A 26,856-nucleotide genomic window follows, 5' to 3' on the forward strand; every position below is an offset into this window, starting at 1 on the left:
AAAGAAGAGAGGAAAAAAAAAAGACAATTACAGGAGAGGTAAAAGAACAAGAGACCACACCTTATGACTTTTCACGCGGGTATACAGAAAAAGGGAAGGGAGGCAAGAAAGTACAAAGACAAAGAGGAGGAGGGGGGAAGATAAAAGAAAACACCTGTTTGGCTTGCGTCCGCACAAGAGCAGCCTATGGGCCCTTCAGCGGATCGCACAGGACCCCATTGACTATTTTTTAATCTCTCCCTCTGAACTGTCAGCCACACATCTCTCCTCTCCCCCACTTTTCATTTTATGTCGGCGTTGGCAGGGACTCTGACAAGTAGTTCTTCATATTTTATTACGTTCGTGTCTGGCCTCACTGCATTGTCAGGCAAAGCCCCCGTCAGCAGGAGAAAGCTGTCCCAGGATCAGAGAGAGACCCAACCAGGTGTCACCCAGCAGACAGGGAGGGAGAGGGAGGGAGAGATGTATGAGGTAAGGGAATAAGGAGGGACTGAGATAAAGAAGAAGAGTCAAACAGGTGTCGCCCAGACAGCTGGAGAGAAGAGAGTTGACTGAGGTCACAAATAAGCTTCATGTTCTGTTTTTTGCCGTTTGGCCAAAGGACTCTCATCCAGCGATGGTAGTTTAACGGGAGACTCGAGCAATGGGCTCCTCTGTTCTTCTTTTCATGTGCTGGTTCTAAAAATTCCCCGTGATATTAGTTTGATCATCAGATAAATTTTTTATGCTTTCATCATTATTTGGGGCGATAAGGTTATGATGACATTCTGTTTGGCTGAAAATGAAGAGGGGATGGCGAAATGAATCCGTCAGGCGTTGTCACTGTGTCCCTCACTGCACAAGCCATTTCACTTTGTGTGCATGGGTAAATAAGATTCAGAGTAGATTGTGTCCAGTCACAAAATGACTAAAGAGAATGTGGAAACAGAAGAGACAAATAAAATTTATAAAACAGGAAGCATTTAGTTCAAATAGAAAGAATGGCAGATGATTATATTAATGCTTCTTTTTTTAAGGCTTTTTTCTGTTACTTGTGTTATTATCATCTGGTGCTGTATGTGCAAAAAACCTACAGGACAAGATTTGAGATTTGAGAAAAACTTGACAGTCACATGCTTTGCCTTTTTTTTTTTTTCGCTACCTCTTCATTCATGCAGCTCTGGACAAGCTCAGCACCCAGCACCTCTACCACCCAACCCAGGTGGAGATCGTTCAGTCCAACGTGGTGTTTGACATCAGCAGCCTGATGTTGTATGGCACCCAGGCGGTTCCAGTCAGGCTCAAGATCCTTCTCGACCGGCTCTTCTCTGTGCTCAAGCAGGAAGAAGTGCTGCACATCCTCCATGGCCTGGGTTGGACTCTCCGGGACTATGTCAGGGGCTACATACTACAGGTGTGTGACGGTCATAAATGCATGTAAAGCATCCTGTGGGTTTAGAAGAAATTCTTAGACAAAATATAAGTGCCAAATAATCACCCCCCCCACCCCCCCACACACAGACAAAAATCAATCCCATCAAACGCTTTTAAATTAACCAACAATTTCATTTTTGAAAGCTCATTTTATGTCCATATTCGAGATCACTGTCATCACTTTCTCACCAAGAGTGTCCGTCAATGTATTTCTCTTACATTGCAGCTATTTTCACAGGTATCGATCAAAAGCACAGCAGTGACAATCTAGGCCACTTCAGTCCCATTGCTCATCCATTTTCCTCCGATTTTCCCTGCTGTTACCTCTACTTCAGTTTGCCCCCCTTTTCCTGCCCTGTCAACACTACGGTGTGCCCCTCTGCTGGAAAAAGGAAAGGAAAAAAAAACAACGAAGAGAAAAATGTCACGCCAGCAAACTCTAAAACCACTGTACTGTGTTTCCTCTCACTATCCATCCTTCCCTCCTCCCACTGCAAGTCCCTCCCATATAATTGCAGTCAGACACGTTTTTCAATCAAAGGTACAGAGGTTTTGGTGTTGAAACCCAAACCAAAGTGTTCCTGAATGAATTAGTTAACAGTGAGTGAACATGTGCATGTGGTTAGCCCTGTGTGTGTGTGTGTGTGTGTGAATGTGTGAGTGTGCACATGTGCTTATCTGGATGTATATATGGTTTAGTTTTCCATAAGTGTAAGTGGAACAGCATGGAGAAAGAAGGCGAGTTTGTATGTGGAAAGAGTTTCTGTGAGTAAAACTCTTACCCAACCAATCATAACCAGAACAGAATCCTCACAATATAATATAATATAATATAATATAATATAATATAATATAATATAATATAATATAATATAATATAATATAATATAATATAATATAATATAATATAATATAATATAATATAATATAATATATGAATTATCAATTATAATATCAATTAATATCTGTGAATAACATCTAAGAAGCTGACAGGACACTATACATAAAACACAGGCAGACAGATAGCTGAACCTGCAACTATTTCTGGTTGAAAAATGACTGATCAAGTAATTTAAAAATTGTCATTCAGTAAATATTTATCAATTACCCACTGCTTTGACTTAATAATGTTATATTGTCTATGAGAAAGCTAACTAAAAGGTTGTAATCCACAGTGTGAGAAAGTATTGTATTGAGCAACCTTTAAACAACTCTGGTTCCCATAGTTGTAGCTCCTGTGTTTTTTTCAGCTGGTTCTAATAGTCAGCTGGTGGGAGCACCGTTGCTCAACTGCTCAGCCTCATGTCACGCTACTGCCTAAATCCTCTAGATCTCCTCAAAAGGGCTTCAAAGGGGCCGCGGCCACAGAGAGGCAGCCAGTCACTTAAGGACAGTAAGCAGTCATTGTACAGCCCTATTAGCCTGTAAGTAGCTATGAAATTCAATCATCTTCCCCGAGCCTCCGGGCAACGCTTTATGTCAGGGGTGTGTTCCTCACCACTATACTGCTCTAAATGAGAGATAAAATGAGGAGAACAGCATTGCAGATGATAGATAATAAGTTGTCTTTTTAATACAGATGTCAAGGGACATTATTTGATGATAAATTACTTCACCGTAATTGTAGTAGTTGGGCTTTCATACTCATGCTGATGCTGACTGGAAATTTGAACAGAAGTGTTAAGGCCACAGGAGGAAAGATGCTAATTTCTGTATTAACAAGCCATGCTATAAATTGCCACAATTATCTAACAGATATGTTCATGATATTTTTTAACTAAATGCTTTAATTAAGCCTCTTGTTGCTATACATTCTTCTTCTTTTTTTTTTTTTTTTTTTTTTTTTGTTGCTGGTTGCAATGTGCTCTTTTCTCTCTCACTAGTCTCACTAATTTCCATAGTGTTTTCATTTTCCCAGTAATCTGTGAAGGAAATTTTGAGGTGCTTTTGTGTTTGGTTTTAATATTACACCAGGAATGGTACGGTATAGCTCCTATGATATCCGACCACACACATATAATTTGTCAAACATGCAGGAAAAAAGGCTACACAGACATTAACACGCACCCTTCTGCATGTAGTTTGTCTGATTGGCACAGCTTTTCTGTCGTCATGGCACTAGCTTGAATGAGGCAGTTTACCCTGGACTACTTCAACCTCACTTTGGAGGGCAGGGGAGTCAGATTTCACGCTTACGACTCAGTATAATCACCTACCCCCGTCAGGTTTAAACCACACTGTTCACATGCTTAAACACAAAGCAAATTTGTTTTGTGAACCTGTGAGGAGGCGTGACGCCGCGACCCTGGGCTTTTCTCTACGTATGTTGAGCTACTTCCTCTTAGGTGAAGAATCTTGTGCTGTGCAGGTCAGGATTACACAGCTTCACCGCCACTCATCTGGACTGATCAGTGAGTTAGTCAAACACCTACATACCTTACATCCAGCATACACTGATGTATAAGAATAGCCAGGAAGACTCACTCGTGTGTTGCTCATTCACATCTGAAACATCCATGCTGCCTCATCACCATTCTGTTTACACTCCCATTGCCATTACTATAGCAGCAATACGCTAACCAAGGTCATATCAGTCTGCATCACAAAACTATGGACTTTACGATATGGCTTTTTAATTTAAATATGCAAACATGAAAAGAGAACGGGATTCTTACAGAGGCCAAGAAGGATACATGACATACCCATTAACACTGCACATATACAGATAATGCCATAAACTGTGAGTAGCAGGAAACAGCATTCAGCTGTTGAAAGCTTGTAATTTTAGCTTTAAAATTTATCTGGAATCATAAAAAAGTTGAGCGAAGAGGTTTTACCAGACAGTGATGACAGAAGGTTGTGTGCGTAGGTTTTTTTATTTTCACCCTTTACACTGCCTCATTTCTCCCACATCCCCCTGAACACAAGCTCGAGATAAAACTGCATGTGAATAACACAGACGCATTTATTCACTGCCAGAATTCCTTGCCCTTCACTCTGGCAGAACTTTTACCTTCTCCACTCATAAGCCCTTCATCATTTTCTCCCTCCCTTGCTCCTCTGCCATGGTTGTTTCCAGACAGACCCATGGCCAATGTGGACCAGATGCCCCCCTCACGCTGCCCGATCCCGCAGCTTGTCACCGCTCCCTCCTCTGCTAGATACAGACAGATGGAATTGCTATCAGTGCGGGCTTCTCTTTCTCAGTCTCTGTCTCCCACACTCCGTACTGTCTATTTTGTCTTCCTCTTTCTTATCCCTCACAGAGAAAAAAGCATGAGTGGAAAAGCCAACATGTGGGCCAAAGCCCAGGGTTTTCCTGAGCGACATTCTCAGTAATGTTCTGTCCTTGTAGAACATTGGGCTGCCTCCGCTTTTATGAGATGTGGTTTTTCTGACTCCACGCAGCTTCCAGGAGGCTCAGATGGGACCGCTAACAACCCCCACCATTGCCATGCAACCACACACACACACACACACACACACGCACATACTGTACACACACAAACAGCCTTTAGCCCTAATTGCACACACAGTCGCAGGAATGCTTATTCAAACTATCAGACACACACACAGCCACAAAAACACTCTTGTCTACCCCAACAGCTTTGAGATGTGGGGCTTTGTTTCCATGGCAGGCTGCTGTTCATAGAGTGTGGGGGGGGGGGGGGGGGGGGGGGGTTGCTCTTTTCCGTTTTCTTTTTTTTTTTTCTTTTAATTGTAAGTATAATTTTGTACATATGTAGTTACACATGTGGAACATGGGGTGCAATTACGTGGATTAGGGTGCACAGTGTTTGTGTAAGACAGGAAACCATTTCCAGTTGCAGGTGGGTTTCAAGTCAAGGTACCACTCGCTGTCTCCCCAGCGGGTTACAACGGTATTTATTGAGTTAAGAGTCACATTTCAAAATTTCTGTCATCTTTTTTTTTTCTCTCTTCTTCTCCCTTTGCTTCGCTCCCCCTCCTGCGTTTCTGTCTCTGTCAACCGCGGAGGTCACCAAATCTCTTGATACTCGCCTGAGAAACTTCCATTTTAGGTAGTCTGACTCTGTGCAACAACATTTTTTGGACACAATCTCCTCCGTACGCCACACTTGTAACCCCCCTTTTTTTTTCCCTCCTGTCCTCCCATCCTCCTCCCCACCCTCCATCACCTCTCCTCTCTCAGAACCTGTTTTCTGTTATCACTACTTAATGCCTCACCCTGGGAGATGGACGGGGGAGAGAGCATTCTCCTAAGGTGAAAATTCTTATGTTCATATGGTTATGATTTGGTGGGGAGGTCAGGCTCGATTTTTGCTGGAAGGCTTACGGTTGGCTCTGTGCTGGCTGTGCTGGGCTCCAAACACTTCAAAGACAGTCGGTGCACTGAATCAAGGTGAATCTCAACTCCTTCTGCATGTGCACACTCACACACACACCCACACAGTTGTCCTCCCCAGTGCTTTTAAAAGTGTCTTCCTTCTTCTCTTCCGCTCACCTCTTAGTAAGCTCGAGATAAAAAGATGTGATTTGAGATAAGGGGATCAGTCAGAGGAAGATAGAACAGCATTATCAGTGAGACAGTAACCCCCACCATTTGATAACACAACCAAGTTTATATGAAAAACCTTTGTCATCGCAGTGTTAAAACCAACATCTACTGCATAAAAATAAACAAACTACACAGCATGTTTGCTGAAATTGCAACCCCACCCCCCCTTTAATGTCACTTCTCTCACAACTTGCAGAGAGCCTAGCTTACACAAGTCCTGCCCATGCCAAATCCTCAGACCCTCGCTCCCGAATCCTCAAACCAAGCCTCAAATGAATTCAAGCTGGAGAGGCAAGGTTATGAGCAGGTTACATTGTATGCAGGAATTTGGGAAATAATTCCCCTTATATTGGATTTGGAAGGTAGTCTGAATTTTACCATAGTTTCAACAAGGCCTCACAAGCTGCTGCACAAGTTCAACAGTGAGAGGAAAATAAAAGGGAAGAAATAATTATATGAAACCAGTTTGTTTTGGGTTTTTTTTCAGTTTAGTTTCAGGTTGTTGAAGGACATTTATCGGTGGAATCACAAGGTTGACTGTAAAATATCTTTGAGAGGTTTTGCATCTATCTGAAGAGCTTTTTTCTGATGTTGATGTGCAAGAATTTTTTATGAGTGACTGGATGTCACCTTTGAAATAGATATATTTAGTCTGAAGTGTTTCACTACTCTGCAGTTTAAACATTTGATACATTTTGCCATGTGATTATCAGAGCTTTACATGAACATTAGCTCCACAATAACATGACAGTTAGGTGTTATAACTACCTGCCGATTATGCCCCATAATGTGTGGGTTTTTTTTGTGTTTTTTTTTTTTTTTTTTTTTTCATCAGACAACATTTCTCACACACACACACACACACACACACACAAGAACCTCAACTTGTCAATGTTTTCTTACTACGGCATGAAGGATTTTTACAATCTTTGTCATACATGCATTTCTCCAAGTGGCTGCATGTAAAATTATAAGTTGTCTCTCAACTCCACAAATTCAATTTTGTTATTTGGTCAAATATGATGATCAGGTTGGATGCAGAACAATTTGGATGCTCGGTTGCCAAATGTGTTTGATTGAGCTCGTGCGAGTTTCAGGGTTATCAAGTAAAATCTGATTGGTGAGTTCACATGCTGTGCAGTGTAAACACTAAAAGTGAAAATGATATGCTTAACATACACGGGCTGGTCTGGGAGCTCCCGTGGAATCCCAGTAGGGGTTAGCTCAGCTAAGCTACACACACACATACACACACATTCACACACAGAGTATGTTAGCACCACCTTCTTACCCATTTCCCTCACAAAGCCCCATGAAAAGGCTGACTTCAAAGCCTGTTAGCCAATCCTTCAGCTTTATCTGCGGTGCTGGTTTGATTCCCTGTCCGCTTCTCTTCCCATGGCCCCACCACACCCCATAACACACACAACCTCTTTTTTTAATCTATCCAAGAAAAGTAACTACCCCCGTCTACTTCACAATGTCTCCAAATAAAGAAAAAGCGCCACCTGTGTTTTTTTTTCCTTGTACCTCTAAGCCGCTCTGCTGCAACATAATTATGGGGGGGGAATAAATTTCTCACTCTTTTCTCCTCCTCCATGCGATACACACAACACTGATCTGTGTAAAGGAATCTCCAATTTTTTTGACTGTGTCTGTGCCCAAGGAAACTTCCCACAGCAGGTCCTCGCTGCTTCCCTGGTGCAGCAAAACTCCCACAGTCATCCCTATGTACTAATTGAAACAGGGGATCTGCCAGTGTGTCATCAGGAATTTTTCTTTACCTCAACCAGGTTTTGTCCTTTTCACTTTTTAGAGAGGCCCGTGTTATAATTACCTCCTCAAGCAAAAATCCCTCTTTCTGTCAGCATCCCTTGCTCCATATATCCTTTTCATAAGTTATAATATCCTGTCTTTTCTCATTCTACGTGGAGGAAATGGCTTCTGAATTCTGAAGTAGCTTTTCAGGGGCCGAGGTTCGGGTTGTTGTTGTAGAGGGAAATTGAATTTTACTTCAAGGTCAGCAACACTAATGATGCTGTGGGAAGGTGTTGATCTCGTGTAGCACTGGTTTGTCCAGCAGCGTGCCACTGTATCGATCCGTATGAAACATTCTAGTCCTGCATTGATTGTCACAGTGAACTGTTTAGGAGTGCTGTGGAAATTACTAGTGTAGTGTAAGCAGTGATTTGGGACCGTTGGCGTGCTCTGGGGGGTCAGTCCTAGTAGACAGGAAAATGAGTAAATGTTTAACATTCAGCATTCATTAAATGAGTACAAGTGAGACGTAGACTCTGAACAATGCAAAGTGTAAAAAAAAAAAAGAAAGTGTCGAAATGTATCACTCAAATGATCACAAATAAATCATGTAGTAGTTGAAACGCACACTTCTACAAACAGTGATTACTTAAACCAATTACTTTTGTTTCACTGATGCACATATGCAACATGGGTAGTTATGGTTCGGTGCCCTGTGGTGTGAGTAAATGCGTGTCACTTCCCCCACAAATGGAAACATTTAGACACTGCAGTGTGTCCTGAGGTAAGAGCTGTAGAAGCTCTCACTCATAAAGTAGCAGGGAGGCAGCTTGTGGAGGAAATGAGCTAGGCAGACTGGTGGAGGCAGAGGAGTGTGACACACACTGAAGGACCTCACACACACACACACACATGCTTATGTTGGGCAGTCATGCAGCGGGGACGACTGTGGCTGTGCTAGGCACCACATCTGTCTATGTGTCATTTATCATAAATGGTTCATCCGCTGTGTTTAACTTTCTGAGTTCCCAAGTGATGCTGCTGTGTCACAAAAAAGAAAAAAAAAAAAAAAAAAAAAAAGAGGACACACAGTCGGTACTGTGCTGTGCCTCCGTGTTGTGTAACAGTGGTTTAAAGGTAAACTGACCTCATCATGAACTAACACCAACGCAAAGACACCTGTGGGGGTGCGCCACTGCATACAAAATAACGTGGGATGGTTGCTGAAATATAATGGAGCCTTCTGACTTTAAACGACTTATTTCGAACTGGAGATTTTTCTCCGATTTTTAGGTAGGTCAGCACCTTAGCAGCTCACTAGCTTGTTGTAAAGCTTCATGCCTTTTACCTCTCCTGTTTTTCTCTCTATCCTCTTTCGTTATGCTTTTTCTCTGTCTGACATGTGTTCTGCTTGAGTGCCTTTATTAAGCAGGATGACCTGTCATAGAGGTGTGAGGAGAAGGTGATGACTATCCCCACCCTCCACAGATCCTCAAAAGACATTGCCTCTCCCCCTACCAATTGGTTTGGCTTCACTTCACCTGAGACAGGAGAGGAGAGGTGGACAAAGGGGTTAAGGAGCGAAGTAGGAGGAGGAGAAGAAGGGTGAGGCTTCGATGCAAAAGCAAAGCCGTTCACTTCCCCGTGAAGAAAGTTCAAAGTGAAATTCAAACATAGATCAGCCTGTTTTATACAATGATATTTATTAGCTTGCAATGCAGGCTTAAAGACATTTATCTTTTTTTTTTTTTAATTTGTTTTTATCCTTTTCCGTGCCGATATACCATCAGTGCATTAAGCAGCAAGCAAATAGAATCAATTTCTCCAGTTTTAAGCAGATGAGTGCAGAAAACGAGGCGTGAAGCAGACGCTCTCTGTGTTTGGAGTGGCTAATTAGGAGCCCATTACAAAGCGCCACAGCATGGTGCTATCCTGATTGTTTATTTGAATTTCACTAAAGTAAGAGTGTGAGAGAGAGGGAAAGGGAAAGAAGAGGACTAATAGTAGTAATAAATGGATAATAAATGGATACCTAACAGGGAGAGACACACACACACACACACACACACACACACACACACACACACACACACACACACATAAGCAGCCTTGGTGAATGCCAGCCCTTGGGCTACCTACAAAATGACTCTTGTAAAAGTGAGGAAAAAAATACACATTTCTACCAACATCATGCATATGCTTGGCTCCATTTTTTTTTTAAAGACTGGCTTATTAAATGGGTAAGTGGCTGAGTGCTGGGACCACCAAGTGAGCTGTGGTGTCACTGGCACTTGCTCTCTGCGGGCTGTGTGCTGCAGGCGTATACAGGATATGATACAGGGTCACCAGAAATGATGCTTTAATACCCAATGATGCACCAGTTCCCAGCACTCACTGCTCAGCCTGCCAGTGGCATTTCTTAGGCTTTTTCTTGTCCTGGATGTTGTCGTAGAAACAGCAGGTCTAACTTATTCCCGCCCACATCATTATCTTGAATGTGTTTGTGTTGGAAAATAAAGGCTATAATCAACAAAGACAACACAGGGGTCTTCTGAAGGGATCAATAGTCTGCTACAGGTGACTGACCTCAGTGAGCATTAAGACATGCTTAAAACACACATGCATTTTAAGTGTATGCATACATTTAAAATCTATGCATATGCATCTGTAAGCATTTGTGATGTACTGTCCTCTGTGTTGTCTCCAGTGTGTGTGTGTGTGCATGCAAAGACACAAACAACCAAGTACTACTCGCTCTCATCTTAAGGATCTAAGGCTCAGTGCCAGCTGTTGCTTCAGTGCCAGGCAGTGCCTTATCATTGCCCTGGTACACACACACACACACACACACACACACACACACACACACACACACACACACACACACACACACCCACCCACACATAACTTGCTTTCTTACGTACATGTGCACTTTAGACAACCTTGTTGCAAAAGTTTGTGCACAGGCACTCACATACACACAGTTGTACACGATGATCTGCCCTCTACATAAACAAAGATAAGAGCAGGAACACTCAGCACAAGGCCCCAAGAGGTACAAAGCTATTACTAGGAGACCACAGTCGCGTGACCGTGTGTATGTGTGTTTGATCATGTTTGTGTTTATGTTGTGCAACTTGTGCTGCAAAGGTCCTCTAATAACAGCTTGGGGTTTTCTCCACAACTTCTGTTTGCTCGTGATGTAGCACTTAATGGGAGACAATGTTGGTGTGAGGCGTTAACCTCCTCCCAGACATCTTGTCAGGAACTTTGCCACCAGTCATCACAGCATGCAGACCCTGTGAATAAAACCACAGCAAGTCTCTAGACATTGTCCCAAAGGGCCCTGACAATTTGACAAAGACTTTGTCAGAGCCATTGCCTCACGCTAAGCATTCAATCACACCTTTGTCGAGCAGCGAGGCCTACTTGAGTATGGGATGTGCAGACTGCTCCTTGATTCCTGACAAAAATCCAGCCTATTGAGGTGACACAGTACAAAGCGTTTTCTTACTTTGCCAAGCTGACAAACCTAATTACAGTGGTAAAATTCCAGGGATCAGTCCTAGATCAAGTCTCCTTAGTACTGTGAGCTGTACACCCAGTATCCCCCAAGAAAAGAATATCTCCAGATTCCAGCTATTTCCCAGATTCCCAGGCTTGAACACTGAACGTGTTACTGAAATTCTCATAGTTTTATCAGTCAAATTTCACCACTTGAAACAGAGAAAAAATATGGCTTTGCCTTTTGACTGTTGTGAAATCTCATGACTAATTTATTTGACTGTAAAAGTTTGCCAGCAGTGACATCTATGACTTAACTTTCTTTGTATTAATGCCTGTATTTAGAGTGTTTTAGAAGTCAACTTCGCGCTCAAAATCATTTCATTTAATTTTTTTTTTCCCAACAGAGTATGATTTACATGCTAAAAAAAGGCAGTTACAGGCCCTTTTTTTCTGGCTTCTCTCCCTTCTGTGGCACTGGAATGAATTCCTCCGCATTATGACTACATCAGTTGTTTCAGCTCTTTGAAATAAATGTGGCCATTTTTTTTTTTCAGCTGTTATCAGAGCGTCAGCTCAGCCACCTTCTCCCTTTATGGGCATGTTTTGCTAATCTTGCTACTGGCCTGTACGTCTTAAGTCAAAACAGGTGTTGCACGTAGAACACAGTCTCGTATTAGAGCAGCACCTCAGCTCATATTCCTTCAAGGCAGTGTTTTCTTTACAGATGCCTTTCTTGTCTGCGGGGCCTACACCTTGTTCATCTGAGTTAGACCTAAAGAAGGGAAACATTAAAAGTTATTTCTATATGTGTGACATTTCAAAAAGTTACTTGTAAAGAGGTTAGACGTTCCTGTTTCAAGCTTTATCAAGTTCCAGAAAGCTGTTGAAGATTCAAGTGCCCCACAAAACTAGACTGAAGAACTAAAGTCATGTTTTGTCTGAGTCAAATCTTTTCTTCTGTTTTTTTTTTTCCATTTTCTGTGCATGTTAGCAGATAGTTGAGTATCATTGTCTACCTTGAAATAAAAACAATGCAAAGTAAAAATCAATCTGTCACATATTCAAAGAAAGATTTCCGCCTTGGTCTTCGCCGCCACTCTCATCTCTGACTTTTTTTTTTTTCCATTTTCATGTCTGAGGAAAGAAAGATTAAAGGAAGGCCTTTTCTCAACCCTGAAGAACTACCATCACTCAAAGACGAGTGGTGTCAAGCTCTGTGTTGTGTCCTGGTCTCTGTTTTTCAATCAGCTGGATACACCACATCCCCCGGTGCTCTTTGGCTCCTTTCTTTACTCACAAACCACTCAGACAAACACATCAGAGTTATAAACTCTTTCCTAAGTCATAAACTCTTATTTGTGTACCTGTATGTCATGAATGTGGGAAAATGTGCACAGAGATGCAGCATGTGACCTGTGCGCATGGAAGCAGCCTTATCAAATGCACTGAAGAAGTACTCCTCTGAGACAGAAGCCCATCCATTCTTATCCCTCCCCTCCTGAGACAACATTTGAAAACCTGGAAAAAAAAGAAAGAATAAATGAATAAAAGTAAAGGCAGACTACATCTGGCACGATGTCTGTACTTAAGGTTTCCAAGTATGTGTCTGGGGAGAGGATCTGGTGGGACGGAGCCTGAATCGGCTTGGAAGCACTAGAAACGGATGTCACACTGGAAATTTATATGGTGCGGTTCAGGGAGCAACGGCTGTAAATTGACAAGTGATGTTTGTGAGCAGCATTATCCGTCTGTTTCCCTTTCTCTCATCTTCTGTCTTTTTTTCCACTCCTCTTTTCTTCTCTTAGCTGTTACTTCTTACATCTGTGCACGCCCCAAGCATTATTGTTAACGGGTGAGAGATGCAAAAACAAGCCAGAAGGCTTAAGGGGAAATGGGTCGCTTTCTGCACAGACAAGGGAGAAGATGACTTGCATTCCCCTTTGTGACAGGCAGCAGTGGCAGAAAAGGAAAAAAAAAAGTAAAATATACATCTGAAGTAAGGCTTTTTAGTCTGTGAGTAAAAGCAACGCTTTGCTTAGATGACTTTTACTATGGAGTCTTCTGGCAGTGGAGAGAGTATGACTTGAAGGGGGACTATAACAATCTTCTAACAGCATAAGTGTTACCATAAAAACCTGGAAGTCACTGAAAACTGTGCATTTTTGGAAGGGAAAAAAGCATCCTCCCATCAGTAGTCGCATCATAGCGAATGTCCGTACAGTCAATTATTTTTGTGAGCATTTGTGCCTTGTTGTTATTCATTTCCATACATTTCTTTACATGGCAGCACTACTCTTTGATAATGAAGGAACTTTCTTTCATCAGCCCCCCCCCCCTGCTGCGTCATATATAAGTGACAATCGCATGATCCACCATTCCTCTCCCACTAACTACAGCTGTCTAACTAAACACATGTGTCAAGCCCAAGAGATATTATAATGCTTAAACAGATTAATTCAAAAAGCAAGAAATTAGCTATGTGCTGTAATTTGGCTACAGAAGACCCATTAGGACTGCAAACGCCGAAGATTAAGGTCAGTAATAGTTATGATTTAAGAGGTTAAGGCTTGCTTTTTTTCTCTGTTTTTAAACAGAGGATGGCATTACTTTACACCACCATGTAAGCTAAGACAAGCATGAAACAGAAAAATTTAAAAAACAGAATATAGACCATAGATCCATCAGAAAGGGAAAAAACAGGAAAATAAAGCTTTTAAAAAGATTAAAAAAAAAAAAAAAAGGTCAGGATGGTATGTGTCTATTTAGGCAACATCTCTTTTTAAATTTAGTACGCTGACACAAAATAAATGAAAAAAAAGATATACATATATGTAATTAAACAAGTCAAACTATCATGTGTCTGGACCCATCCCCAGAGGACAGCATTTGTTGCAGGATGACCACATCTATGCCACAATTGCATTGAAAAATCAGACATCAGTGGATATTTTTAATACCTGAAAATCAACTTAATTGTTCAGTGAAGATCAAAATCATTACCAGTCAAGTGTGACCCTCTGAGACGGTAAACTGTGCTGGCAATACCACTGTAGCGGTGCTCCGTCTGCCCGGGCCTTCCTCCGCAATCACATCTGGTCGACTGTGTTTTCTCCCACCAGCACTGCCGCACACCAATTGAGATCAGACAGATGCCAAGACCGCTGTGGCAGCTCTGTTTTGCTATGGGAAACACGCTGTCACATCTGGGCCTTTCAGATAGAATGAGACGTGAGAGAAACAGATAATGCGAGACAAAAGTGAGTCGAAGGTTCACCAGGTTGCAGAGGCATGAACGCTCTTGCAGGCCTTTGCGTGCACATACGCATGTCACAGGCCCAAACATCAGCATAGGTGCCATGAATGTGATGCCCCTTCAGGGTGACAGGGTGATAAGAGGGGAGAATTAGGCTGTAGCACTGGTGCGGTGTGCTACATGTTACTTGCCACCCAACCTCATCTCTTCCGCTCTCTCCCCCTCTCATTAACCTCAAGTCTGATTGCCCCCAGGACTCCCTTGTGCTAATTAGAGGGGGAAATATGTCTACGATGCATGCACTCATGCACAGACGCACACGCTCAATTTTTGCGCAGCTGACAGAAGTGCTCCTGTAACTGTAGGTGTGAGAATGAAAGGCTTGTCTGCTATTGTGTTTCATCTGCCATCTGAACGTGTTGGCAACCGCGAGGTTAACCCCAGCAGGTGACAGCTAGCAGCACTGTTGATTCCTTTTACACAGACAGCTTTCATCTCCGTTGTGCTCACTTTTTGATTTAGCTGCGCTAAATCAAGAAGTGAGCATTTTGTCTCAGCGTGACACAATTAGGAATGAGCAGGATATGAAACTGTGAACTGATAATTTTCCCCTTGTCAGTAGCTCTTTTTTTTATTGCTGTAATGCCAACTATTAAATTAAATAATGGTCCTTTAATGATGAATTCAAATAAGGGCGATGAATTTCAACAAACAAGAAAAATGTAATTATTGTAATTCCCTTCATTTTAAATGAGGTCTGACCTGCTGTGAGATGCACAGAAAATGCAGATTAACTGATCGGGGAGGTGAATCGCTACACACACACACTTACATAAACACAAAAGCTTGCAATGACTTTTCTCAGCTCTTAAGTGAGTTAAAGCCTGCTGACAGCGAAGCAGTGTGGCCTCTTCCGGCACACACATCTCTAATGGCACTTTGACAACTCCATTCAGAAAGCCTTTGTGTTCTGGGGAGCAATTTGTGAACACGGAAAAGACAGTTTCTGCTTTTGTTTTACACGTTGTTAGGGACAAGTGCTAGTTGACACAAACATGTTATGGGAGTTGTACAGCAAATAGCCATTTGTACCTGGACGGGACCTTGGGAGGGGGTTATAGGGAGAAGGAGGCAGAAAGGAGGAGTATTTAAGAGCACTTGAGTGAGAGCATAAATGTAGTCACCTCTCCCTGTGGACAAAATCGGGCCCCTCAGCACCATGGCATGATTTTTCAATTTAGCACTCAGCACTCATCCTTCAGTCCCCCTCTTCTTTTTCTTTTTCTCTCTCAGTCACTGTGTGCTTCATTGACTCCATCATTCACTCTTGACTACAAGGGGCACAAATGCGCATGCACGCTCGTACGCACACACAATTTGACCCATTTGCCCCCCTGCCATGGGTAGTAAATAATTCCATTGTGAGGGCCATTAGCAAGCATCTGAAGGGTTAAGAGGGGAAATGCTCAAGCAGTCCGATGGGCGATTAGACAGTAAAAAGATGAAATGTCCACTATCGTTTTGCTGCATATTGTTTCGCAGATCTCATAATAGATCTGTGGTTAATTCATAAATCTAATGTGTTTTTTTTTTTTTTTTATTTACCTTACACTTTTGCACATGCATATACACACGCACCTCTCATACATATGGCAGCGGATTGCTCTGCCAAAACCTAATGATCAACAGACCTGCTTCCCATCACTGTTTAGGAAATGTAAGACACAATTATGCAAAGTATAGAGAGGACAGAGCCAAAACTCTGTCTGTCCTCCTGCATTCCAATGGCAAAACCAAATACACACTTACAGCATACTGCCACATGTGTGTGTGTGTGTTTGTGTGTGCTGAGTTTCTCTAAGAGGAGTGCCTTAAGCAATGCAGCTTGCCATTTTAGTAGAAGTCAGCACCTTACATGGCAAGACAACAGAACTGCCAGTGACATTGCGTTTTAATAATAAGTGCCACCAAGCCAGAAATCTCAGCAGGGAGACGGAGTCGAAACTGATGCATATTAGTTGTATCTAGATGGGTGTCACTGCATCGTTTTTTGTACGTTTTGCACGTGTTTGTTTCCCTACACAGTCTGCAGTAAGTCCTGCAGTCTAGCTGCTGCGCTGAGCCTTTGGTTCAGCCACTGTCAGAGGAATCCTTGTATTTTTCCATAGGCATGTCAGAGGATTACACAGTCCCTCTGCTGTTTCACTGACCTCCCCAAACACACATCAAAGCAGCTCAGCGTAGTGGCCAGCACTGAGTCGGGGGCACACTTGCCTACTCACTCAGCAGGCCCCTGGCACACACACTACATCTGCCTGAAGGATTTGTCAGTGACAAGTATAGTCTCTGTTGGTACATGTGTGTATTATAGGGCAAGAAATACTCTGGCTTAGTTTTTCTGTAAATGGGGGAGAAAAAAAAAAAGTTAGAACAAGAAAAAACATTTGTGAACATTTTTTGAAAAAACCTAAAAAAAAAAAAAAAAAAAAAAAAAAGGCTTTCAGTTTCATTAAGATTCAACTCAAGATTTTTATCCAGGCAAAATTAAGAAAACTAAAAAAAACTAAACTAAAAAAAAAAGGGCTCCACCAAACAGATATAAATGGTTATATAGTAGCAATCTCTTATAGTTATACGGAACATTAACTATTAAAGCACATAGGTGCTTTGGCTGCAGGAAAGATATAACGTGCAAGAATTATCTCTGATCAATAAATAGAGTTTAGTGGTAACATGGGTCCTAATTACGCCCCCATATGACCAAATGCTCACCTCTTCTCCCACCTTTCTGCTTTCTTTTCTTTGCAAGTTCTTATCCCATCCCACTCTTCCCCTGTCAGGTATTTTGGTTTACACACCGTGCAACTACATAAGTGCAACGCAAATCAATGGGTTCACAAAGAAACACACAGACACACAGCAGACAAGGTACAAACTTCTAGACCTCTAACCTAAACACCTCTAGCCCTCCTGGTTGATCAATAGTAAGAAGAAAAGCATTAACATCCAATCGCGCTCTTTCCAGCTCTCTCATTCCACACTAATCATTTTCTCAATGTTACTTCTAGCACCTTTTCTCCTTTGCTTCTGTGGTGGAGTGGAAAGTTTATTTCCCAGAGCTCCTTTAGAAATCCCACAAGCCTGGATGCCCCTATCTCACTTCCAGGCCACAGCCAGACACCCAGTTAGACCCTATTACAATTGTTTGCTCTCTCTTCCATTCCAACAAGACGCAGACAGGACCTGGACATTAGCTAATCCATACTTATTGCATCTGGGTTCCTCTTACAGCCTTGTAATTCTTATAGAGAGACATATTAGCACGACATATTAGGCTGGCACAGATCTACGAGGTGAGATGCTACACTGACACTAAATCAACTTAGCTGGAGCCTCATGGGATGTTGTGAGGCACTGCTGCTAGCTGACAACCAGGGCCCAGTCTGCTTGTATAGAATTTCAGTGATGGCTGTTTAGCTTGTAGCACTACACAGGGCAGAAGGGGGGAATGGAAGGTGCTCCAGCTCATTGCGTTTACTGACAGGAACCCTGCAGACCGCAAGGCTAAAGGGGATCAATAGCATTGCACTGCATGGCTCTATCAGACCAGGGCAGACCCAAACACAGGAAGATTGGATTACACATAGATTTAAATCAGAAGAAGCCTACAGCACAAACGCATTCAATTTGCGCCCGACTTACGATAAGTATTTCATTTTCTGATGCATTATAATGCACCTTTTTTTTTATATTGTTTCTTTATCCAAACACAAACTTGCCACCTGTCCCAACATTTCATAAATCAACTACTTGGTCCTTTGATTCTGGACCGGAGTCTCCAGGTGGCCTTGCATCCCCTTTCTGAACAAACAGAGCAGAGTTTTGCTTCACTTCCCCCATGTCATCGGGGCCAAACCCAGACATTGTGTGGCTCGCTGGCCTGCTGACACGGCCACCCTGCCTGCCAGGGATTTGCTGCTGGGTCACAAAGTTGACATTTATTAAAGGAAGTTGCATGGAGAGCCAGAGGGAGTTGACAGTCCTCTCGTCACGTTGCAGTGAAGAATTCAGGCACCCGTGCAGTACACACCCATCTCTGTTTCCAACAATAAAAGAAACAATGAAGCTGTTAAGCACTGTATGACCCCCCCAGGGCCCACTACAATAGGAATGACAGCTCACATTTCCCTGACTTGTGCCACTGGGTTTGAAGTTCCTTACTGGGATTTACAACTTTTCACAACTGAAAAAGGTACCTCCTTCCACTGACTGGGGTTTTCAGCATGCGTGATAAGGTGCAAAATGAGAAATTTGAACAATACAAATTACAAACAAAAATTAAATTCCAAGATGTAACTATCATCAAAGATGATGAATGAATATTTCTGGTCTGCAAGAGAAAACGAAGAGTTTAGTGGACCGTGAGGAACAATGAAAATCTAAAAAGGAGAAGTCGAGTGAAATGGATTGAGTGTGTTAAAGACCAGATGTTCCGTGGATGAGTCAAACATCTGCTGTCTCTGCAAGACTTCCATAGTCTTGAATGACCCCCATCATACTACCTTTCTCACCATGCATCCTGGCAAACCTTTCAGTCTTCACTCTCTCCTCTATTTTTTTCTTTCTCTCCTTTTCTTCTTTTGTCTTTTAACATCCAACAACTGAGAAGATGTCACTGAGGGGTTATGTTGGATATAAACAAGTGTAGGGATTCACTGTAGTACATTGATACTTTACATCTCATATTCAGTTTTTTTCTGTTACTGTTTATTTTTTGCTTTAATGGTTTAAAGCACTTCTTGATGTATAAGTTACTGCACAAAAAGAGTCAGCACCAGATGGTAACTGTGTTTATTTCTGCTGTAAGTAATCACCACTCTGGAACTTATGACAGTAGACAGACCCGGGGACCTGGAACCATGCCCCAAGAGACCTGTGCACAACTTATACACATACACATGTATGCAAAACAACCTCCTTTTGGGCCATTGTTGTAGTGATTCCCTTGGCCACAGGGATAGAGGTGTACTGGTGCAAAGTGTAAACTGCACTACTGGCACTGTCCACATCCAAGATGAACGAGCCAACTTACATGTCATGCTACAGTTGTGGAGTGGGAAAACATGGTGATTGCATTGCTGGGAAGTTGGGACTTTTTGCCAAATCAATGCACTATTTCACTCTGATGAAAGGGCAATGCTGTTAACATATCAATTAGCCCAGCATTGTGAGTTGGTTCTGGCAATGTGATTAGTGTTGCACATTGGTGTGTTCTTTGCATTTTAAATTTAAGAAGAAAATATAGAGAAAATCAAAGAAAATATATAATTTCACTTTAATATTAAAGTAGCAAAAAAAGTAACTTTTTAAAGTCTGAATACTTAAATTTGATTTAACAAACTAAAGATGCCTACTTTAACACTGGTTATTTTAATTCCTGTTTTTGCTCAGTCTGAAATGGATTTCTGTATTGAACTAGTGCATATAAAAAATGGGAAATTGTGATTGACTTCTATGCAAATGTCTTCACTTGTTTTTTTTCTCTTGTGATAAGATGTGAGGGTGTGCAAAATAGATCATACACACCCTTGAATTGTATATATCTATCTATCTATATCTATCTATCTATATATATATATATATATATATATATATATATATATATATATATATATATATATCTACATCTATATCTATATATATATCTATATCTATATATATATCTATATCTATCTATCTATCTATCTATCTATATATATATATATATATATATATATATATATATATATATATATATATATATATATATATATATATATATATATATATATATATATATAGATAGATATAGATATAGATATATATAGATATAGATATAGATAGATAGATATAGATATAGATATGTGCATGTATAATATGTATTAGTGCACCTTGTGTTTTCTTTTTGCCCATGATATATAATATATCATTTCAATTCAGATTTGACAGCATGTAGTCTTTTTTCACTTTTCACTCAACAACAACAACACCTTATTTTTGTCAACTCCAAACTGGACTTGTAGTTAACATGACAGATAGATTCCTTTGGGTTGCCGGGAACCTCTGTTGGCCCTTCCTCTGTGTGATTCAGTCAGGCTGTGAAATATTGTTGAGGTAAGGAGCGGGCTGGAGGGAAGGTATAAGAGAGAGCAGGAGAAAGAGAGAGACTCAAGTTAATGGTCTTGCATCTTCCTGGCAGCATGTCAATAATGGCTCTGATCACATTAAATAAAGAGTCCATTAGCTTATTCTCTTTCCTCCAGCATGCTGCACAGCAAAAGCACAGGAGAAAACCGAAAACCTCGTCTAATGCAGTGTGTCTGCATGTTACAGACACCTCTATCTGTTCCCAGCTAGGCCAAAACAAAATGACTTTGGAGGTTTACCTACTCTGTATTCCATTATCCATTTACATTATTTCCTTTTACACTGCAAAATTGCTGCGTGGAGTATTTTGACAGTGGAGATCAGTTTTCCCAGATAGTACAGAGTTCGTTTCAGTAAAAATGTAACACATTTTTGCATTGGAGAGATGCTTTATTTTTTTTATTTTTATTTTTTTTAACCATTCATATTATAATCAGACAAATTATCACATACTGATTTTACAATCTGGAACCCTATAGTCTATGTTGCTCATCAAAGATTGTGTTTGTTCTTAGTTCTAGCCAAAATACATAATGTGTATCACAAAAAAGACAGAAATTACTAATAATTCAAGACACAGTGTAACATGCAATAATGTAGCCAAGGAGCAAATTGTGAGCATATGTTAATGCACCTACTCTGTTACGGCTTCCTGCCAAAATAGTAATCAAGACAAAGGAGATGTGATATAAGTGGGAGAGAAAAGCATTTCTACCACCACACACACACACACACAAACACACACACACACACACATTCACTGGACAGACAAACCATTTCTCAGCCGCCTCACTGCTCCCCACCAGCCCTGGAGGGAGCACAGAGGCCCCCACATCTGTCTCCCAGGCCCACGACAGACCTGGCTGCTGTATCCCGACCCAGGAGATCACACGAATCATCCTCAATTAATGTGAAACATCAAACATTCCCTCTCTGCTTCTATTACTCCACCTCTCTTCTCGGAGGCATCCCCTCTAGCTCAGTGCTGGGTCGGCTGAGTTTTACACGTTGACCACGGCTACGGTTCCTTAGCACAGTTGGGTGAGGCAAGTCAACGTTACAGTGTTATTGTGCTCTTTGTGCTGAGAGACAGGGAATCAATACATCAGCCCAGACCCAAATGCTGTTCACATGTGAGTGGTGCAAGGCGGTTCTTAAGAGGTTCTGAACTCAGAGCAGCAGACTTTGCTCCGCTGCGCACTGGGGCCTGAAATGGCTTCCATGTGCTGGTCCATCTGCACCTCCGCTGGGCTGTGGCCAAAGGATTGTCCTGTCCACTCTTTAAAGTTGCCGAGGGACAGCTTTTGAACATAAACGGTGGTGATGGTGGAAGTCAAAGGAGTTAGATGAATCAGAAGTCAGGAGACCAAAGATGATGGATACGCTTTCAGAAACAGATAATGAAAAAAAGGCAAGTCGACGGATAAAGAAATGGAAACTGTTTACAAAAGGCCACCTGGAACCTGGTGCGTGCCAGGTTGTGACTCACCCGTCTGTGCTAGTCTTCTATAATAACCCCCTGCCCAACCCCCCCCCACCCAAATCTTTCCATCCTTACAGACTACAACTGCACCATAAATCTCACTCCAGCCGATTAGTGTGCCCTTAGCAACAACTAACACACAGTCATGAATTTTTAACCAAAGCCACAAGTTAAATCAGTTTGAGAGGTGAAGCCAGGGTATCCTGTGGCCAGTTAGCTGATCAGTGTGTCTGCTACAGCAGAATCAGCCCTGTGGCCTCTTCACATTTACTCATGCTGGAACCCAGGAAACAGTCTTTTCTGTCAGTGATGAGCATAATATTGACTAAGGCAATGCCCTTTGCATGGTACTTAATTAAATGATAAAGCAGGACTCAAAACCTGAATTGATCTTTTCAAAGTTATAATCAAGAATGAATTGGTGAGGGGAGTCCTATATGGACCTTTTTAAGTCACCTCTATTTCCACATCATTTACCCTTTAAAGGGGATAAAGTTAAATGGAAACATAATTTGGCATGTTTTGCTTTTGTGTCAGTGTAAATATTTGTATAGATTAAGATATATGGACTCTTTGATGTGCATATAAAATAAATTTGAAGAAAGATTGTTCTGCTATATTTCACATCCAAGCATAATGTTACTTAATTGTCTTTGGGGAAGAAGGCTGTTTGCTGACAAGTGAAATGCCACTTAGCATCCTCTTGTGAGAAACATGAATTAAAATTGTTTTTTTTTTACAAGCTCTAGCTGTTACTTTTCACAAAATATATTAAAAGACAGCAAACAGCAGTGGATTAATAGCTTTCCTGTTTTCCCCTGTAAATATGTAAAATGTACAAATGGGGATTATGTTCTGTTGGTGTTCGATGAAATGATTTTTTTTGTTTTTGGTTTGTTTTCCTTTTAGGTTGAAAATAAATACAGTCTATTGTCCAGTTGCAGTTAAGATCAAACATTAGTTTTCAAGATTTTGGAAAACAAAACATTTAAGGAGCTCTTTAAAAATATGTTCCCGATAAGCTGACCATAAAGAAGAGGCTTACTTAGATCAGAGAGTGCAAATTTCAACCTTTATGGTTCTTACAAATGTCCTCCACCCACGTCCTGATGTAGCTACTGATTTTTCTGTGGTCCATCACAAGGGAAGAAGTAGAGCTCGTTGTTCACACATGACCTCTGACCTGCCACTGAGGAGCCTATGGGGGAGCGGCCTGTTTCTTGGGAGCTGTTGCCCTCTGATGTGATGGCTCCAGGCAGTGGGCTTTGCATGAACCCATCCCCCATGGTGCCCCCTCGCCACTAGATTCTTTGCATTATTCATACCGCCCAATATGGAATGGGGAGGGAGGCAGAATATGGAATGGGAAGCGTCAAGGTTCAAGACCTTCTCAGATCACAAGGAACTTCTGCTTAACCTCTCTTGAAGTGGCAAACACAGGAGTAGAGGATGTTGTTTTTTCTTCTTTTTTTAAGGAACTGGATCTGAGAGGAGGACTTGAAATCAATGGGAATTCCCTTGAGGCTTAGTGGAGATCACATTCACTGCAAGCTGATTGGTGAATCAATGAGGTTCCCATGGTTTGCTTTGCCATTGTGAGAACTGATCCTTTCTATTGTAAGTGAACCAGTGTAGCCATTTTTTAGCATAGATTGTAAATAAGTAATCTCTGTGAGGGACAGGGATCTCCCATGTACAAGCACAGATCAATACTGTGTATTTTGTGATACATTATTTTCACTTTTTGCTATTGTACCTCTTCCTATTTCTTCACTCAAAATGACTGAGTATGATGGATTAAATTTAGTCACATATCTTAAACTGATAACCTCTAATGTGTTATCCACCATTCAGTTAAAGCTATGTTCCTTATCTTTATACACCCAAATGCATAACCTGCTAGTTGCATAATTGCCTAATTGGTTTTAACTGACAGTGGTAACTTGGCCCATGACAAGGCTATCATTTGCTTATTCACGTGGTCAACAATCTATGAGGTGGAAACCCCACTGTACACCCACTGCACAACATCACATCCCCACATCATTAAAGACGGCCATGAATTCAGAATAATTGCAGCAGCAAAAAAGATTAATAAATACAGTGGTCTCTAGATTAATTCCGGGAGACATGGAAGCAGGCAGATAAAATAAACTAACAGCAGAAGCTGTCGAGCAGATAAAGTGGGGTACCCCATCGTCTCTCTGCTGTAATTATTGGCTAATAGTCATTAACCTGGCAAACAGAGGTTTAGCTGCATTGTTTAAAGGACTCTGGGATGCATAATGACAGACTAATATGTCATAGCACTAGGGGAGATGGGGGAGGGGTGGATTAATGAGATTTTACTGGAGGGAGTGTACGCGAAGAGGTGGGGCACGCCTGGAAAATATACGGGGAAGAGGGCCACATTAAGCTAATTGGAAGATGAGTGCCTACTTGTAAAAGTGCTTCTAATGGCATATTTGTTTCTCTCGCAGCATTGCAAGGCTAATGCAGGGGAGTGGAGTTGTGAGACTTACGGTAGTAAAGATTATGGGGGCATGTGTTCGTCTGCAAATGTGTAACAGCACACTTTAGATACTCATTTCAATATACGTGCATCTTTTTTCTTATCTTTGACTGTCTTATCTTAAAGTTGCTTTTGTGAAGTGACATTTGCAAAACAGAGTGATAAATCAGAAGCTGCAGTGGCTTTTAACTGAAATGCTTGACTAAATAAACAATCATTATTGCGTAAAATATAGGATTGTTATCGCTTTTGTCCCTTTGCATTGCCTTTGTTAGAAAGATTTCCACCATTTTTCAACTTGTCTCGAGTCAGTGCCTTAACCATGACCTCCGTTCAAACACTTCTTGGCTTCCATCTAAAGTGCAACTGACCACTGAAGGGCAGTGCTTCAACAACCTCCTTTCAGACAAGATTTAGTTCTTAGAAAAATGTCTGACCTGCTCTGACATCTAGCTGGCCCTTCCTCACACTAATTGGTTGCAGTTTAGCCCGTGTCATTTGTTAAGTTTGATTGACTCTTTGAGTAGATATTTTTAAAGGACTGGCAGAAGGTAAAATAAAAATAATCTTTGTTTTACTCTCTCAGTGTTGAAGGTGGAGTTGGGAAATTGCATGTTGAATGCATCATATTGATGTTTAATTCGCAAAACTTTTGTACATTGACTATTGACATCCCTGATAGTTTAGAATGATTCTTTAGCATTTATTAATGGGAGTTCAACTAAAATTGATTCCATTTTATGAGCGGTTTTTATTATTATTAAGTCAGTTTAGTCTTGGTTCAGAGAGGGGTGGATTGAAACTGAAATTAAGATATTTTAAACAGGCTTGAATTAAACATGCCTATGTACTTATCCTTAAAACGTAAATTTACTTGCAATGCACTATTCTTAAGAATAAAACGCTTAAAACTCCATTCAGATCTTTTGCCGTGTTGAGTAACTAGTTACCTTAGTTCGTCTAAGTGTACAACATAATGAGTCCTTTTTTGTCAATAGAAAATTCGAAGACTGATGTACTTCTTAGAACCACAATTTCTTAAGATTTTTTTCTGCTGGCTGAACTATTTAAAGATTCACTTTCTAATTTGCTTTCATTTTTTTGTTTCAATTAAACCAAATGGAAGTACTAATGCCCAGATGGCCATGCAGTATGAAATAATAGTGTCCAGGCTAGAATTTAAAGTCATACCTCCAGGCTAAAACTCCAGAGCACACACAGAATGAAAGTGTAAAATGTTTTTTAATGTATATTTAACAACAAATACCCCAGTGACTATTGATGTTTCGTCTCAGAAGAATCTGTTTCTCCAGTATATCTGAGGGCATGATATGAAACCACTCACACTTTTATTTTCTCTGTGTTTCTTCCTCTGTGTCTCTCCCGTACTCTTTTTTGCTGTCTCTGTTTAAACATTTATCTTCTGTTTTCTCCTTACAGGCCCTTTGTGCTTTGTGATGTTAGTTTTTACAGCTTTCTACTCACCAGAGTTGCCATTTATCTTTTATAGATGCCAGCAGCCAGGAGCACATAAGAAATGTTACCGTTTCAGTATAACTAATTGTCATAGCTTGTGTTACTCCCTTGATGTCACTTGATCCAAGTCCCCCAGGAGCCTTTGTATGAGCTGGAGTATTTACACCATGTCCTACAGCTTCTCTTTTAAATTTCAATTTTATTTACACAAATACCCCATCTCACTTAATAGTATTTAGAGTGAATGTATGATAATCACTTTGGAAAGTTATCTGTCATCAGCTCTCACCAGCAAAATGAGACATGGGTCCACACAAGTAGTCAAAAACACTTTAATTGCATCAACTTTAGTAGTTACACCACAAAGTCATTTTTGAGTAGTTTTGAGTATTTGCCAAAATTCTTTTCCCAGAATCTCTCACCATCTCTTGATGTTTGACAATGTGCACATATGCATGGAGCCGGAGTTTCTTCGTTCTCTACTGTTCATAACCCAAATGATGCTAGCCAAGTGCTCTATTTGGAATAATGTCCAAGTCCCAACAGAGGAGTTCAGATATGTTAGAATGGAAACATGTTTTTCATCATTTCCAGGCTTAAAAAACACAGTAACTACAAATACAGAGGTTTATAGTCAATTATCTGTTTCGATCAATTATTTTACCTTTTGCCAAGCGTAGCTACAGACAACTTAAAATGCAGCATCAGATGACAAACAGCAGCATCCTTTA

General features: G+C 41.1%; 1 protein-coding gene across 1 annotated transcript in view; it reads left to right on the plus strand.

Moving 5' to 3' along the window:
* Positions 1-26,856, plus strand: part of bnc2 (basonuclin zinc finger protein 2) — a gene marked incomplete at its 3' end in the record, with an annotated part of 82,115 nt that overhangs the window by 44,984 nt on the left and 10,275 nt on the right. The window contains exon 3 of the mRNA XM_079261578.1: positions 1,158-1,393. Within this exon, the coding sequence (XP_079117704.1) occupies positions 1,158-1,393 (236 nt within the window). The remainder of the gene's footprint in view (positions 1-1,157; positions 1,394-26,856) is intronic.

This window comes from Telmatherina bonti (assembly GCF_933228915.1).
Source record: "Telmatherina bonti genome assembly, chromosome: 3".
In the NCBI taxonomy this organism is placed as follows: domain Eukaryota; kingdom Metazoa; phylum Chordata; class Actinopteri; order Atheriniformes; family Telmatherinidae; genus Telmatherina; species Telmatherina bonti.